Source organism: Drosophila melanogaster, chromosome 2R (genome assembly GCF_000001215.4).
Source record: "Drosophila melanogaster chromosome 2R".
In the NCBI taxonomy this organism is placed as follows: Eukaryota; Metazoa; Arthropoda; class Insecta; order Diptera; family Drosophilidae; genus Drosophila; species Drosophila melanogaster.
The window spans coordinates 19,517,471-19,530,960 of NT_033778.4; the positions used below are offsets into that span (position 1 = coordinate 19,517,471).

A 13,490-nucleotide genomic window follows, 5' to 3' on the forward strand; every position below is an offset into this window, starting at 1 on the left:
AAAAACTCACGACATTTGCACATTTTCATCGCGTATATTTGGTTGTAGATAACACGTTCAGTACTTTATGCACTCCCCTCGCTGGAACGTTTATCTGTGGAATGGAAAACCACTGCCATAACAGCGCAGTTTGAAAACGGGCAGAATGAAACCGAAGCGACCTCGTCGTGCACCATGAGGATATGAGGATGTCACCAGCAAAAACCCAGCTCAGCGGATCCCCATAACCATTTCGCAGAGCAAAGGAAAGTTTTTACCGCACTGGTTGCAGTTGCAATCACCCGGATTTTGAACTTCAGATTATCCGACGCGCAGCAATCTCCTGGGGCAGCAGTCAGCGGGAGATATTTGCGAAATTCGTTTAAAAATTGCGTAATCCATAATACAACAAACAAAGTGGTGTTTTTTTTTTTTAATTTAATATTTTATTTTTATTTACTTTTGTCGCGTTTGAATTTGGTTTTTCGGTTGCTGTTACAATATTTGTCTGCATAGATTTTCATAATATTTTTCATTTCTCTGTTAGTTATTGTTGTTGGGGTACCGGCAGTACCTTGTTCAGATTCCTTGAATCCCCAATTAGCCTATATGCATTTGGAATTACATTTAGAAATGTATTTAAACGGGTCTGCTTGACTTGCATTTGTCTTTTAAAGTTTTCTCTTTGGTTTACGGATGGGGTTTTCCATTGTTTTAATGCTTAGTTTTGTTAAAAGTTAAATAAAAGTTCTCCATTAAGCGAATGTTGTATAACTAAATTATTTCTTTACAATTAAAATCATGCGCCAACAGTTCAAAAATGCGTTAGCCATTTAGTATTTCGGTTATCATAACTTTCTTGTATTATTCGTTAAGCATTTTATGTTAATTACAATCTTTAGCTAATTTGACACATAAAGCGGAAAACTTAACAACATTTTGTTGGTTGAATTGCAATTTCTTGTGTTAGTTTGCAATGTTCTTCAATAGACACTTAAAATCTAGCTTTAATAATTATTATTTATTTTTAACATTTACTCCATCCTTACTGTTTCTGTTATCCTGTTACGTTTACTGTTACTGTTACTGTTATTTACCATTTAAATTTTGCTACTAATAAAATATACTTTATACGCTATTCAATTTACTCGATTTATGCTTGTATACACTCTAATTGTAAGTACGATTCTGATGAGCGACCCCGCAAAGTCGACCGAAAGTTAGCCACAATGCTCCATTTAAAATATTCTCGTGTTAGTTAGGATTTGCCTTCTATCTGTACTTTTATGTTTAGTTTTTGGTTTTTTTGTTTTTCGGTTTAGTTTTTTTTTTTAGTTGTTTTTAACATGGTGGTATTCTGCAGTCAGCGTTTAGAAGAGCTTCTCTTATAGTGATGGCATCGTTGGTGAGACACATGATATATCTAAATATCTATACATCTACTTGGAAAGGGGCTTGTATAGTTGTGGTAGAGTAGCTGGTGGGTAGTTTTGGTAACTCAAAGTGGTGCTGGCAGGAATTAGTCCAAAAGCTTGCTAAGAAAAATCATATCAAGGTTTCGGGCAGAGTTTTCCCGGTGAAAACGATTGTGTTTCGATCCCCCTGGATGTGGATCTGCAACGGCTGCTATTAGGGTTCATTTTAGTTTTGGCTTTATACTCGACCAGGTTGCACCACAATTTACAATTCGCCTACTATTTATTAGTTTATTAATTGTTGCACTTTGTCATCGTAGCTATGCATTGTTCTTTGGTTTTACGTAGTACCTCGTACGTAGTAGCAACATTGAAAAAGTTTTCCAAAAGGATTAGCGTATTAGTATTATGTTGTATATATCTACACGTATGTATATAGGTTCAATAGTTATTCATGCGCTGGTATATAAGTATGTATAATATCTGTGTATATGCTGTATATAACTATCTTGAATAATACATTCATATGCGGGATTTATGGCCCGATCTTGTATACCCTATCGTAGATTCGTAATACGTTACATACAGTCACATACATATATTGTAGTTCGGTTTTGGTTTAGTTGTCGTAATAATGTATAGTTGTTGTCGGTATGTATATGCACTATGTATAGATATAGACACAATTTGTTCACAATTCTCACTAAGTTTATTTAGAAATAGAGGCGGTGGCTTTTACTTGGACTCCATTTATACATTTAGTCAGTTAAACGAATAGTAAATAAAGATTTCAATATCAATTTTAAGTTCAATATCAATTGCAATTTAAATACAGAAACAGCAAGATAGAGTAAGGCTCTGGCGGCATGAGTCGAGTCAAAATCGTTGACAACGGCAGCCCACATAAGTATGCTACGCTAAGTTACCTACGAATAAACTACACATTTCGCGTGCTACAAAATACGCTAACGAAATTCTAAAACCATCAACAAAAGCCGTGAAATTTAACACAGTACATATGTATACAATTCATTTCATTTCATTTTGTTAAATTTGATTTTTTCTTTCTGTTTGCTCTCGTTTTCCCCCACTGTTTGTTAGTATAGCAAAATCACATTTGAATCTCTTTTTGTTTTGTGAGAAAAAATCTAAATCACGTTTTTCAAATTGCTTCGTTCAACTTTTATACAATGCTGCGCTTCTCGGGCGTAATCAAGTTCAGATATGTGTGTTTGCCAGCCAGGGTGCTTTTTTTTTTGGTGGATTTTTGGGATGTGGCGATTAGGCCTTTAAAGTGCATTTATTACATATGTATGTATGCTCTCGTATGTCCTGCATAATTCGCTGAATTCGCAAAGTAATTGGCTTTTGGCTGGCCAAAGTGACTCGAATTGCACGTGGATAATGTTTTTAGCCTAGCTTAGATGTTAATAATACATTAATATGGAGTAATTATGCCTAATTGCCATGTATATTACACAACTACAGTTAAGTTTTACTTTGAAATTGACATTAGGATCATTCTTCTTGGCTCGCATAACAAGATGCATTTGGCCAAACTTCGACTCGCTTAATTAATGTATTTAAATTAGGCCATTCCAAATACACTGGAATTGTAAATAAAAGTTCGTGTGGTGCCGTTACGTCTACTCGTAATTCTATCTATAATTAGGTATAAGCAGCTATAGATCTGCATTAGTTATTGTGCACATTTCTAAATAATTGAAAGACAATTGACACTAAGCTTTTATTCTTTCGACTTTCAAGCACTGTGTTTCCAATCACTTAATTGGTGTTATTTATTGTTATCGTTAACGTTTATGTTTATTTGAAATTTTGTTTTTTTTTTTTTTTGCATTATTGTGTTGTTTAGCTTATGCCTACAATACATTTATTTAGTTGTACACATATGAAAATAGAGAATGATAAATCGGTAAATCACTTTGCGAAGCAAATTGAGCAACTTATTCAAAATGATATTTCGACTTTCCATTTGACTTATGGACCCATTCGTTATTCATTTTATACGAGTATATTCCTATAAATAATGTGAATTTTATATCTTAAATTTTATACAATTCGTGTGCATTTACCGCTATTATCTTACTGCAACGTATTTATAAAAATACAAAACAAACTTTACAAAGCAAGCGAATTTGTGCATATGTACACATTCTATGTGGTAAATGCATGCGCTTTTTAATAACTTTACAAACGAGATTCAACAGTTTTAATTTACATTTATGTGCTTCAGTATTTACAATTCGATTTTGCGTAATTTGGACAATATAGACTAAATTTCAGTTATCTTTTTTATTTTATTTTAGCAAGAACATATATCAAGGCTATATGTTAAATTTGGTTATGTGTCATGTGGTTGCGAAATAATATCAAAATTCAAGGTAATCAAAAAGTATGGCAACTAAAGTTTGGTCCCTTTTCATTTACTTTTCAAAATGTAAGACTCAGTGAAGAGTGAATTTGAATGCTGAAGATGGTTTGTGGTAGATAAGCTCTTTAGGTTTATTCCAGACAAATGTGTCCTTTAATGAAACGAATCGATGGCAAATGGGGATCGATGGAGCCGCAGTAAACGCAATTTGGAAACCCGGTGAAAATTCAAATACAAAGTGTAGGCCACAAACAAATTGATTTAACTCAGCCAGCTTCAACGAACTGCCAACTTTGTACGCAATTTCAGGAGCAATTTATTTATTTTAACTATTTTATTTTCCTTTTGGTTTGGTAGACAAACAATTTGGCGTTTGTCATGGCTGCTGAGTTCCAGCAACTGCCATCAATCAATGGCCACAGCACAGCGGACATGCGACATGCAATTTAACGCCAACTGCAAGGCAACAAAAAAGTGGCACAAAAAACATGACTGAAATAATATTAATCCCGGTAGATAAATAAAGAAACAGCTGCATTTGTACTTGGTCCATTGTTGCGGTCTCAACTCCTCCACTCAAAGGGAGCAAATAGGGCATAGATAAATACACGCTTCTGCTATTAAGAGGCTGCAAAAACAGGCCGAGCAAAAAGAACAATTGGTCCAAGTCCTGGCTTACAACCTTATCCTCAGTCAAAGCCAAAGGCATTGGCCAGGAAAAAGGGAATGCATTTTAAATGGAATATTTGTGTAAGTCGTTTGGTTTTCCTGGCCCGACTTTCATCTTCCTGGTTTGGGAAATGAAATAATAGACAAAGGATTAGAGCGGACCAATGGTGAATCCGCTGCTTTACATAATGTTCGGCTTAAGTAAATAATTTATTGAGTCGCAAACACAAACAGAATCGAAGAGACACACGGCTAAGGCATTTAGTTTCAGATTGAAGGGGGTCAATTGGGGCCAGCAAGGATATGTGGCTCCATCCAAGTCGTTTGATAAATGATTCTCCTGCCCCCACCCACCGGATTGACCCTTTCTGGCTAGCAATTTTGTTCATCTTGCAGCAGGGGTCGCATTTTAAAAGTTCGTCCCCAGATTACACTGGCTAACAGCCGGCGGTCAGTTCTTTTAATTAAACATTGTTAAATGCAATTTCACAAAATCGGTCATGCGGAAAATGATTGGAAAAGCGGCCCCACGGCTGCCAGTTAACCAGTTTTAAAAACGAAGACAAGCCATGTTTTTTAAAACGTGTCTTAAAAGTGCCAGCAACTGGGTTAAAAATGGTTTAAGGCGAGTTTGCTTTTGAAGTGAATTTAAAGGAGGGTAAACTTCATTTTAATATTTAAATATTTCGTGGAATCTCGCATTTATCTGCACGCTATCAGCCTTCCATTGTTTATTTAGTTTATGCGAGGCATTGAATTAATTTACCATGGACTGCAGTTAATTAGGTTATTTCGCAGATTATTCTATTTTACAGTTCAGTGGGCGATAATTGTTTTTCAGCGATTTTCCTGCCACATTTTAAATCACACCAGGCCACAAAGAGTTCCACTGAAATGTGTCAAATGAGATTTAGCTGGAAAAACTGACATTAAACACAAACACAAACATTAAAAAGCATAAAGCATTAATCAAAGAAAATCCTAATAAATTACTCAACACTTTTGCTTAACAAACATTATTTGAACTATGTTTAAACAAAATAATTGGCTTTCATTTAACCTAGACCTTCAATGTGTGTGAATTACTTAGTGAGTTCAACTAGTTAGTTAGATTACTTACCACATGCAGCAAGCAACTGAAAAGTGGCTAAGTGTGAATCCAACAAATTAGCAAAACTCTTATGGAACGAAATTAATTTAAATGGAAGATCTTAAATGCTTCGCGATTCAATGTTGTATCTTAATTGTTATTGTTGTAGCTGTTGTTGTTGTACTTGTAATGGAGGTGGTTATTGTTATTTTTAGTAGTTGTTGTTGTTTGTTCTTGTTGATTGGATTGGTTTTTTTTGGTTTGTTGGTTTTTTATTGGGCTTGGTGACTGAGGTGCTTGTTGTTGTTGTAGTTTCCACTAACTGTACTAGCTGTACTTGTTGTAATGTTGTTGTTGTTGCTAACTGCAAATATGACAAAAGTATAGGTGAGTAAGGTGAGTTGAAATCGATGCACAGGAAAAAAATAAGACGATGAGATCAATTTGAATAGCTTCATGCTACGAAACTCACTAAAGTTCTAAAATCTAGTGAATGTCTATTCAAAAAGCAGCTGAAGTTCAGTCAGCAATTATTGATCCTAACAAACATCTTATTTCTTTCCGTGTAGAAGTTGTACTACTGCGGGACTAATTGTTCTTAAATAAAACAAAGTTTTCATTCGAGTTTCTTTTGTGTATAAGTTTAAGTTTTTCATTTATTTGTTTTTCGTTTTCGTTTTTGGGTTTCTGGTTTAAGATCAAAGAATTCGTATTTTATGTACTGTTTGTTTTTGTTGTGGATTTGTTGAAGTGGCTGTTAATGTTTAAAAATTTTTGGTTTTCGTTATTTTCCGCTGTGTTTGCTTGCCGCAACGTTTGGCTTAAAAATAAATAAGTTTCAATGATGGTTTTACAATTTTTCTTTGTTCTTAAGTTTTTGCATTTGCACTACAGCGATTTCATAATTTGCTTATTCTCGGTTTTCTGATGCTAACAACATTTAATAAATAGTAGTTTTGAATAGTTTCTAATAATTTGTGTCCATTACTTGTGTGTGTGTGTCTGTGTGTGTGTGATTTGGTTCGACTGTTTTTCCTGTTTACGCAAATTTGCTGTGCAGTACATGATATTTTTTACGTTTTTTTTTTGCGGTTTGTTAATGCGTTTGCCTCGCCTGATAAGATTGATGTGTGTATATATAGATATAAACGTATATATGTATATATATGTCTGGTTATGGCTGATTATGTCTGTGTGCCTGTGTGTAAATGCGACGCAGAATTATTTTAAAAATTAGTTCGTACATAGTCAAAAATCGGTTATCAAAAGGACTTTGCTGTGATTATGTTGCATTCAATAGGCTTATACATATGTAAGTATTATGTATGCGTTTATGTACGAGTGTTAATGTATGTCATACGTGTACTTAGTATATAATTATGTATGTGTGTATGCGTGTTATGTATGCAAGAGTAAGTGTGTCCTCTGTTTTCACATTACTAGCTTATTACACCTATTAGCATATTACGAATGGCTAACGACTCTTCAACTAAACACTTAGAAAGTTCGATTTAAATTTGTCCCTATTTGGTATTCGATTTTCGATATCCCTACCGTCCTGCCATCCACATCCACATATGTATGTATGCTACACCACGCAGCGTTCAATACAGTCGCGTCCTTGGTGAGTAAAATAAATGTTAACCCGCTGCCCGAACGCAATGAGAAATTCGAAGCTAGAGGCGGAAACGGCGAAATTGGCTTGTCCATGCGTTAACTGTTAAATTTAGTTAATGAGATTGTATTTATTCGGTGGATTAGTTTAACAAGTGTATGTGTGTGGTATCAAATTCAGAACCCATTTCCGCCACACAGCAAACCCTAAATTAAAGACTGAACTAACTAAACTAAACTAAACTAAAACCGATCAACGAAAATTTAACTAAATTGCATATTAACATAGCTATTATTATTAGATGAGGGTATGGGTGGTGGGTGGCCTGTGTCTGTGTGTGTTTTAATCGAACACAAGTCAAATTATATTGCACAATTGCCCTGCGGTTTGGCTCTAAGTGAGTGTGTGCGTTTCCTGTAGTGTCTGTGTCCTCGATTGTACGTGTGTTTGTTTGTGTGTATGTGATGGGCTTACAGCCAGTTGGTTATTGTTATAAATGGAATCGTCATGGCTGCCACATCGGAGTGCTGATAAACTGCTGGTCCTGCGGAGCATATACCACATTCAAGAGGCCTAAGCACCAGCACACATACACCAACTAATTGCAGCCTGAAAGTATGCAATTACTGAGGGCAGGGCAACCCGCTCGCATCTGGGAGCTTTAAATTGCTAATAAATTATTTAGGTCCCAGCCGGACGGCGGTGCTCCCAGGAATAGGTTCTTGATCGGACCTCTGGGTATGTGTGTGTTTGGGTTAACTCATGCAGCATGTCGGGGAACTAAATAATGTCAGCTAAATACCAGGCCTAACACACTAATACTCGTCTCGTTCGTGGGGGAAATGATTTCGAATCGAATTTCGTTTCTTGCAATTTCGTTTACGTTGCGTTGTGGCTTACATGTTGTTTTGGTTTTATTTTACATACTCGCACACTAAGACATTAAGGTATGTGTGTGTGTGGTTGTGTGTGTGTGCTCAATAAGGAATCGTCAATATATATTTATATAGGTTTCTAATACATAATAGACATCTATTGGAAATTCAAACGTGCTAGCATTTGCTTATGTTAAAATTACTCATATTATTTGATTTGTATTAGTTTTTTTTTTTCAAAATTATCACCAGTAATTACGCATACGACTACACTATGCAGTTGTCCGTTTGCCCCTAAAAACATTCCATCGTCCTTTGTCTGTCTATGTCTGTGTCTGTGTCTTCTGGTTGTTTGTCTGTGTCTGTTGTGTAGTGGGTGTAATTTGTGGTGTAATTATGTAAGTATTCGCTTCTCATACATGTAATTGCATTACTAATAACGCCAAAGTAACTTCTTTGTTAATATTTGCGCTTCTTGCTTAAGATTTGCATGGTTTAAGATTTTCTTGCTTTTAAAATTGACTCGCGATACCTCCTCACTTATTAAAAACTATATTTGAATGTATATATGTGGATGTAGTGTCGTATTACTATGTATGTTATGATCTCTGATATATATATATATATATTTATATATAAATATTTATGTATATAAGTATTTGTATGTGTGTATGTAAGTATAAACTATAAGCCTATAAGAATATAGTTTTAGTTATTCATCTTTTATTCATTTCTTTTCATAGGTTTCTTTATCCTTTAGTTATTTCTTCCTTTGTTCTCATTATGCACATGCATTCTAGATTATTATGAATTCGTTTCGGTGTACAAAGTTCTTGTTTTGTTTAGTGTTTCTCATTTGCCTCTCGGGGTATCCAACTAAAAAACAGAAAACGATAGTAGCAAACAAAAGCTCTCACAGGATCGTAGATGTTTAGCAATCTGAATGCGACTCGTAACTGGTAAGCGTGTTCAAGCGGCACGGAAGTAAAATAGGTCGAAAAGCGCAAACCGAAGACGGAAACTCGCTGGTGTCGCTAAAAATCCTTGCTTCAAAAAGTTTGCAATATAAGGCTAAAGCTCAGTGAAAGACACTTCAGAAACTGGAGAGCATTGCTCCGCTGTTTCTCCCACTTTAAAGTAGTAATGTACCCAGTTTTCAACTCGTGTGTGGTGTCAGTGTTGCTGTTTCATAATTGGACGGTTTCACAAATTTTAATAATTTCATTTTGTTTTGATTTGATTCTTGGTGGTTGTCAATTCAGTATTGAATAAACTGGTCCATTTGTGTAGTTGGTGTCATTAGGCGAATTGACTAACGAACTAAATTCAATTCATTGAAAATACACTCAAAATATATGGACTTGCCAATGGGAAAATGGCACTCCGAACGAACCAATGTTTGTTTGGGTGGACAAGTTCAAGAAAATTGTGAGTTGTTACTTTAAAAACAGCACCTACCTTTTACCCCATGAGCATTATTCTTTTTTTGGAGTTGAAAACTACGAGGCAATTGCAAACGTAATTTAAATGAACTCATAATAAAGAAATCGCTACACAAAATGACATGCAATTAGCAAAAGCCAGCGGTTTGGGAAGGCCTTCATAACAAGTTCTTGTCGTTGACAACCTTTAAATGATCTTGTTTCAATTCAACAAAATTTTGTAACGAAATTTGACTAATTTTCTTTTATTTAATTTCGAATGCGATTAAATTATATTTAAATAATTGCTACTAGGAGATTAGTTTCTTGCTAAATTTAGTTTTGGGAACGTAAGCGCAAAAACATAAAAAAATTTTCCTAGTTTTCAAATTTTTTAAAATTATGTTCTCAAATAATACTTTAAAGTAATTACTTCTTATAAATTATACCTTACATATATATTTTTTTCGATTTTTCATCTTTGTTTGCTCTATATGCTTACATACAATTCTTATTGGCGTTTTCGTAGAGGGTTGTAAGGATTATGTCTGTTCGCAGTTTTGCTGCTTATCGAAAAGTGCTCCGGGTTTTAATATTTCTTTTTTTTACATTTACATTAGTATTGCCTAAATTGTATAATTTCAAAACTTAGGGCCTTAAAAATTTGAATGCTTCAAAATTTTGATATGTTCAAAATTCAGGATAACACTAGAGATTATTTGGCATATAATTTAGTTTAGGTTTATTTTTCCATAGTCACTGTTCTCATTACCCGAAAACAAGAAGAGAAAAGGATGTGCGTTGAAGGATGCTATTTAACTATACTTTGCTTTAAATGCTTTGCGAGTTTTCTATAGTTTAAAAGCAAATTATTTGTCATGTTTCAATTCCTATTAGAACATACAAAAAGCTGATGGTGATAAAATAAAAATACACTGCCAGATTCTTTTACATATATATATTTATATCAAAATATGAGCGCGCATGTTACAAACTCTGGGCTTAAAAAATACGCTTTTAAAAAATAACAACAAAATTTAAATATTAAATAAAACAAATCATATAAATATACGCATAAATATATTTATGATTTTATATATTTAACTGACATTGCTGTGCCTCCTTTTAGGCAAGTACCAAACGATTTCACCAGCTAAATATATAAATATATTTATTTGTTTCTATTTTAACTCATACAAAATTAAGCATAAGAAAAATAAACACAAAATAAATTGTGTTAAATGTCAAATAAAACTATTAACAATATAAAATTCAGATTACAATTTGTATTTTCGTAAATTAAATAGCTACCGAGTTTGTTATTTATGTTATATTATATATAATATTGTATTATAGTAGTTTGTTTATTGATCTGATTATGATCTAATTAGGAGCTTTAAGATCGTTGTTGCTTTACGTTCTTAAAAATTATTATTTATCATTAAATTTGTAACGAGATTATTTTCTTCTTTATAATTACGTCTCGTTTGTCATTAAATCATGTTAATTATACAAATTAAGTACAATAATACTTAATCTTTAGAAAAATATTTTACAATTAAGGATTACAAAACAATTTACATAATAACTAAGACACTTGAAATAATTACACAAACTAGTGAGCGAAATGAGAAAATTGCAATAAATTAAATAGAACAAGCGAAGTCTCGTTTAAAGCCCAAATTGCACATAGTATTTACCGATAGTTAAATGAATGAAATGATCTACGTGAAGTCCCAACAATCTCGTCGAGCTGTGAACCACGCAAAAGTGTGAAGAAAATTCGTTTAGCGGCCCTAGCATTATGTATTGTGTATTCGTTGATTTGCATTAAAAACAAATGTAGTGTAGAACAACGCCCTCTGTTGGGCAGTTTTGAGCTCGGATCTCTTTGGGTCTCGAGCTGCCGACAGATTGAGCTTAAAAATAAAACACGATACAACTCAAGTGAACTCATAGTTTATGGTGTTACAACATTATTATCTTGCATCTTTCATCCCGATTTATGTTTATATTATAGGTAATCTAACATACGCCTTTGATATGGTGTTGTTGCTGTTGCTTTATTGCTGATATCTTTAATTCTTTTGTTTTCGTCTACTTTTAATCGCATTTGCAATACGCCCTCACCCATCTTTAGTAGTAGCTTTGCTTTGCTAACTTCACTTGGAGTTTTGAAATGTTTGGCTCTGTCTTCCAATTTTAAAACGCCTCAAAAATATGTTGTTTTGTTGTATGTTTTCTGTCTGCATGTCTGAACGATGCTATTTCTTAACTAAGCTAGATGCTCTTTTCGATTTGCACTTAACTAAATTATATTGTAGGTTTCATCTTTTATCTTAGCTTGTTATTTTTTTTTAATATTTAGTTATTTTGCTTTTTACATTTAGTGTAAATTAAAATTAATTTTAATATAAATACAAATACATCTCATACATATAAATTTATGCCTTTTTCAACTTTGTAAATTAAGCACAAAAATTATGTTTACCATCTTGTCTTTTTCTTGTTTTGTTAATAATAAAAACATTGGCTTGTGCAAGTTTTTAATTCATTCCTCTGCTCGTTTTACATTCGTTAAAATAAAAAACTGTTAAATCAACTGCCATAAAGTTGCTGCAGTGCTCGATTTTGCATAACTAAAACTAATAAATTTTATTTAAAATTGCTAAATTTTTGGTTTTAATTTACACAAATATTCCTTTTTCAATAAATATTTTTGTTAAGACTTTTTCTCACGCCCGAATACTTGTCGAAATATTGTCCAAAGAAATGTTTCCTTTTGTTGCACTAATAATATATTCGTATCGAAATGAAAATCATATTACATTACCTATACAAAAGTCTGCCGTGGGTTTGGGGTATGGGAAGTTGGGTCAAGGGTCAATGTGCATTTTAGGGGAAAGAGCCGGTGGAGGAAAGGGGGGAATTCGGAGTTACTTTCACATGCTTTTGAGTTTTGAATTACAATTATTTATTTTTGGTTTAGTTTGTCGTTTTTTATCAATTAAACAATACATAGTTTACAATTGGTTGGAGTGATTCCATTTTTTTTGCTGTTGTGTGAGAAAGTCCTAATGCTTCATTGTAACAATAATAACAATTATTTTTTTTTGTATTATTTTGCTTGTTTTGTTGCAACGCAAACGCATGTAATTCAATGTAATGTAATGTGCATTAAGTGTGTTTTCTTTTGGTGTGGCTTTTAAACGAGGCCATATCGTACATAGGCTGTCATACTAACTAGCTGAATTGATATATGGTGGAATTCAGTAAATCTATGCAAATGGCTCGTAGAAAAGTTACATGCGTTTGCGCCTAAGTGTAATTCCTTTTTCTTGAATGTTTATCATTTATCATTTCATTTTTTGTTGGTTTGTTTAATTGATTTAGCAATCAATTTGTTTGAAATTCCCGCTTTTCTTGTCGAATGTGTAAGCCATCAAGTTGGTGGATCGTAGTGGATCTGTAGTTGAAGTTTCAGCATTTGGTGCAGTTGGTGACGCATTTGTTGCTGATTTTGCTGTTGCTGTTGTCTTCTGCACGTTGTTTGCGACCCATATCCCCAGTGTTGTTCTGTATTGTGTTCTAGTTAAGCCGGTTGTTGTTTGCTTGCTTACACAATCGTAATCAAATCTCAATTGTAGATGTCCACCTTGGTATCCACCTCGTTCTCCTTCTCGATCATGCCCTCGCTGGCCGCATTGTTCCAGGCGCCGTTCATGCTCTTGGATGAGGAAAAGCACAGCTTCATGATGAATGGGAACTTGGTGCCTGTGTGGGTAGAAGGGGGAGAGAGCACGCATAAAAGATGTATAAGGTGGTGTGGTTCCTTGGCGAAAACAATGGTTATGCGCGCTGGCATATTTATTCATTAAGTTATGGTGTAGTATAGTGTATAAGTGTTGTATATTCTTGAATTTAGTTTTATTGATTTTGCAAGCGCAATCTTTGATTGTGCGAAGGTATTGGAAGGGGGTTGAACGATGGGTTGGAAATGAAAAGGGCCTTTTGCCAATTAGGAACCGCTGGCT

General features: G+C 33.9%; 1 protein-coding gene across 21 annotated transcripts in view; it reads right to left on the reverse strand.

Annotated features, from left to right (window-relative positions):
- Positions 1-393: 393 nt before the first annotated feature.
- Positions 394-13,490, reverse strand: part of sm (smooth) — a 113,645-nt gene continuing 100,548 nt past the window's right edge. For 8 of the 21 annotated variants that reach the window (NM_001032269.3, NM_001259504.2, NM_001259502.2 and 5 more), the window contains one exon: positions 12,827-13,230. In NM_001032269.3, the coding sequence (NP_001027440.1) occupies positions 13,094-13,230 (137 nt within the window). In that variant the 3' untranslated portion in view covers positions 12,827-13,093. Of the gene's footprint in view, positions 13,231-13,490 lie in introns of all 21 variants that reach the window. The other 13 variants (NM_166368.5, NM_057383.7, NM_001259494.2 and 10 more) reach the window with 4 other exon arrangements.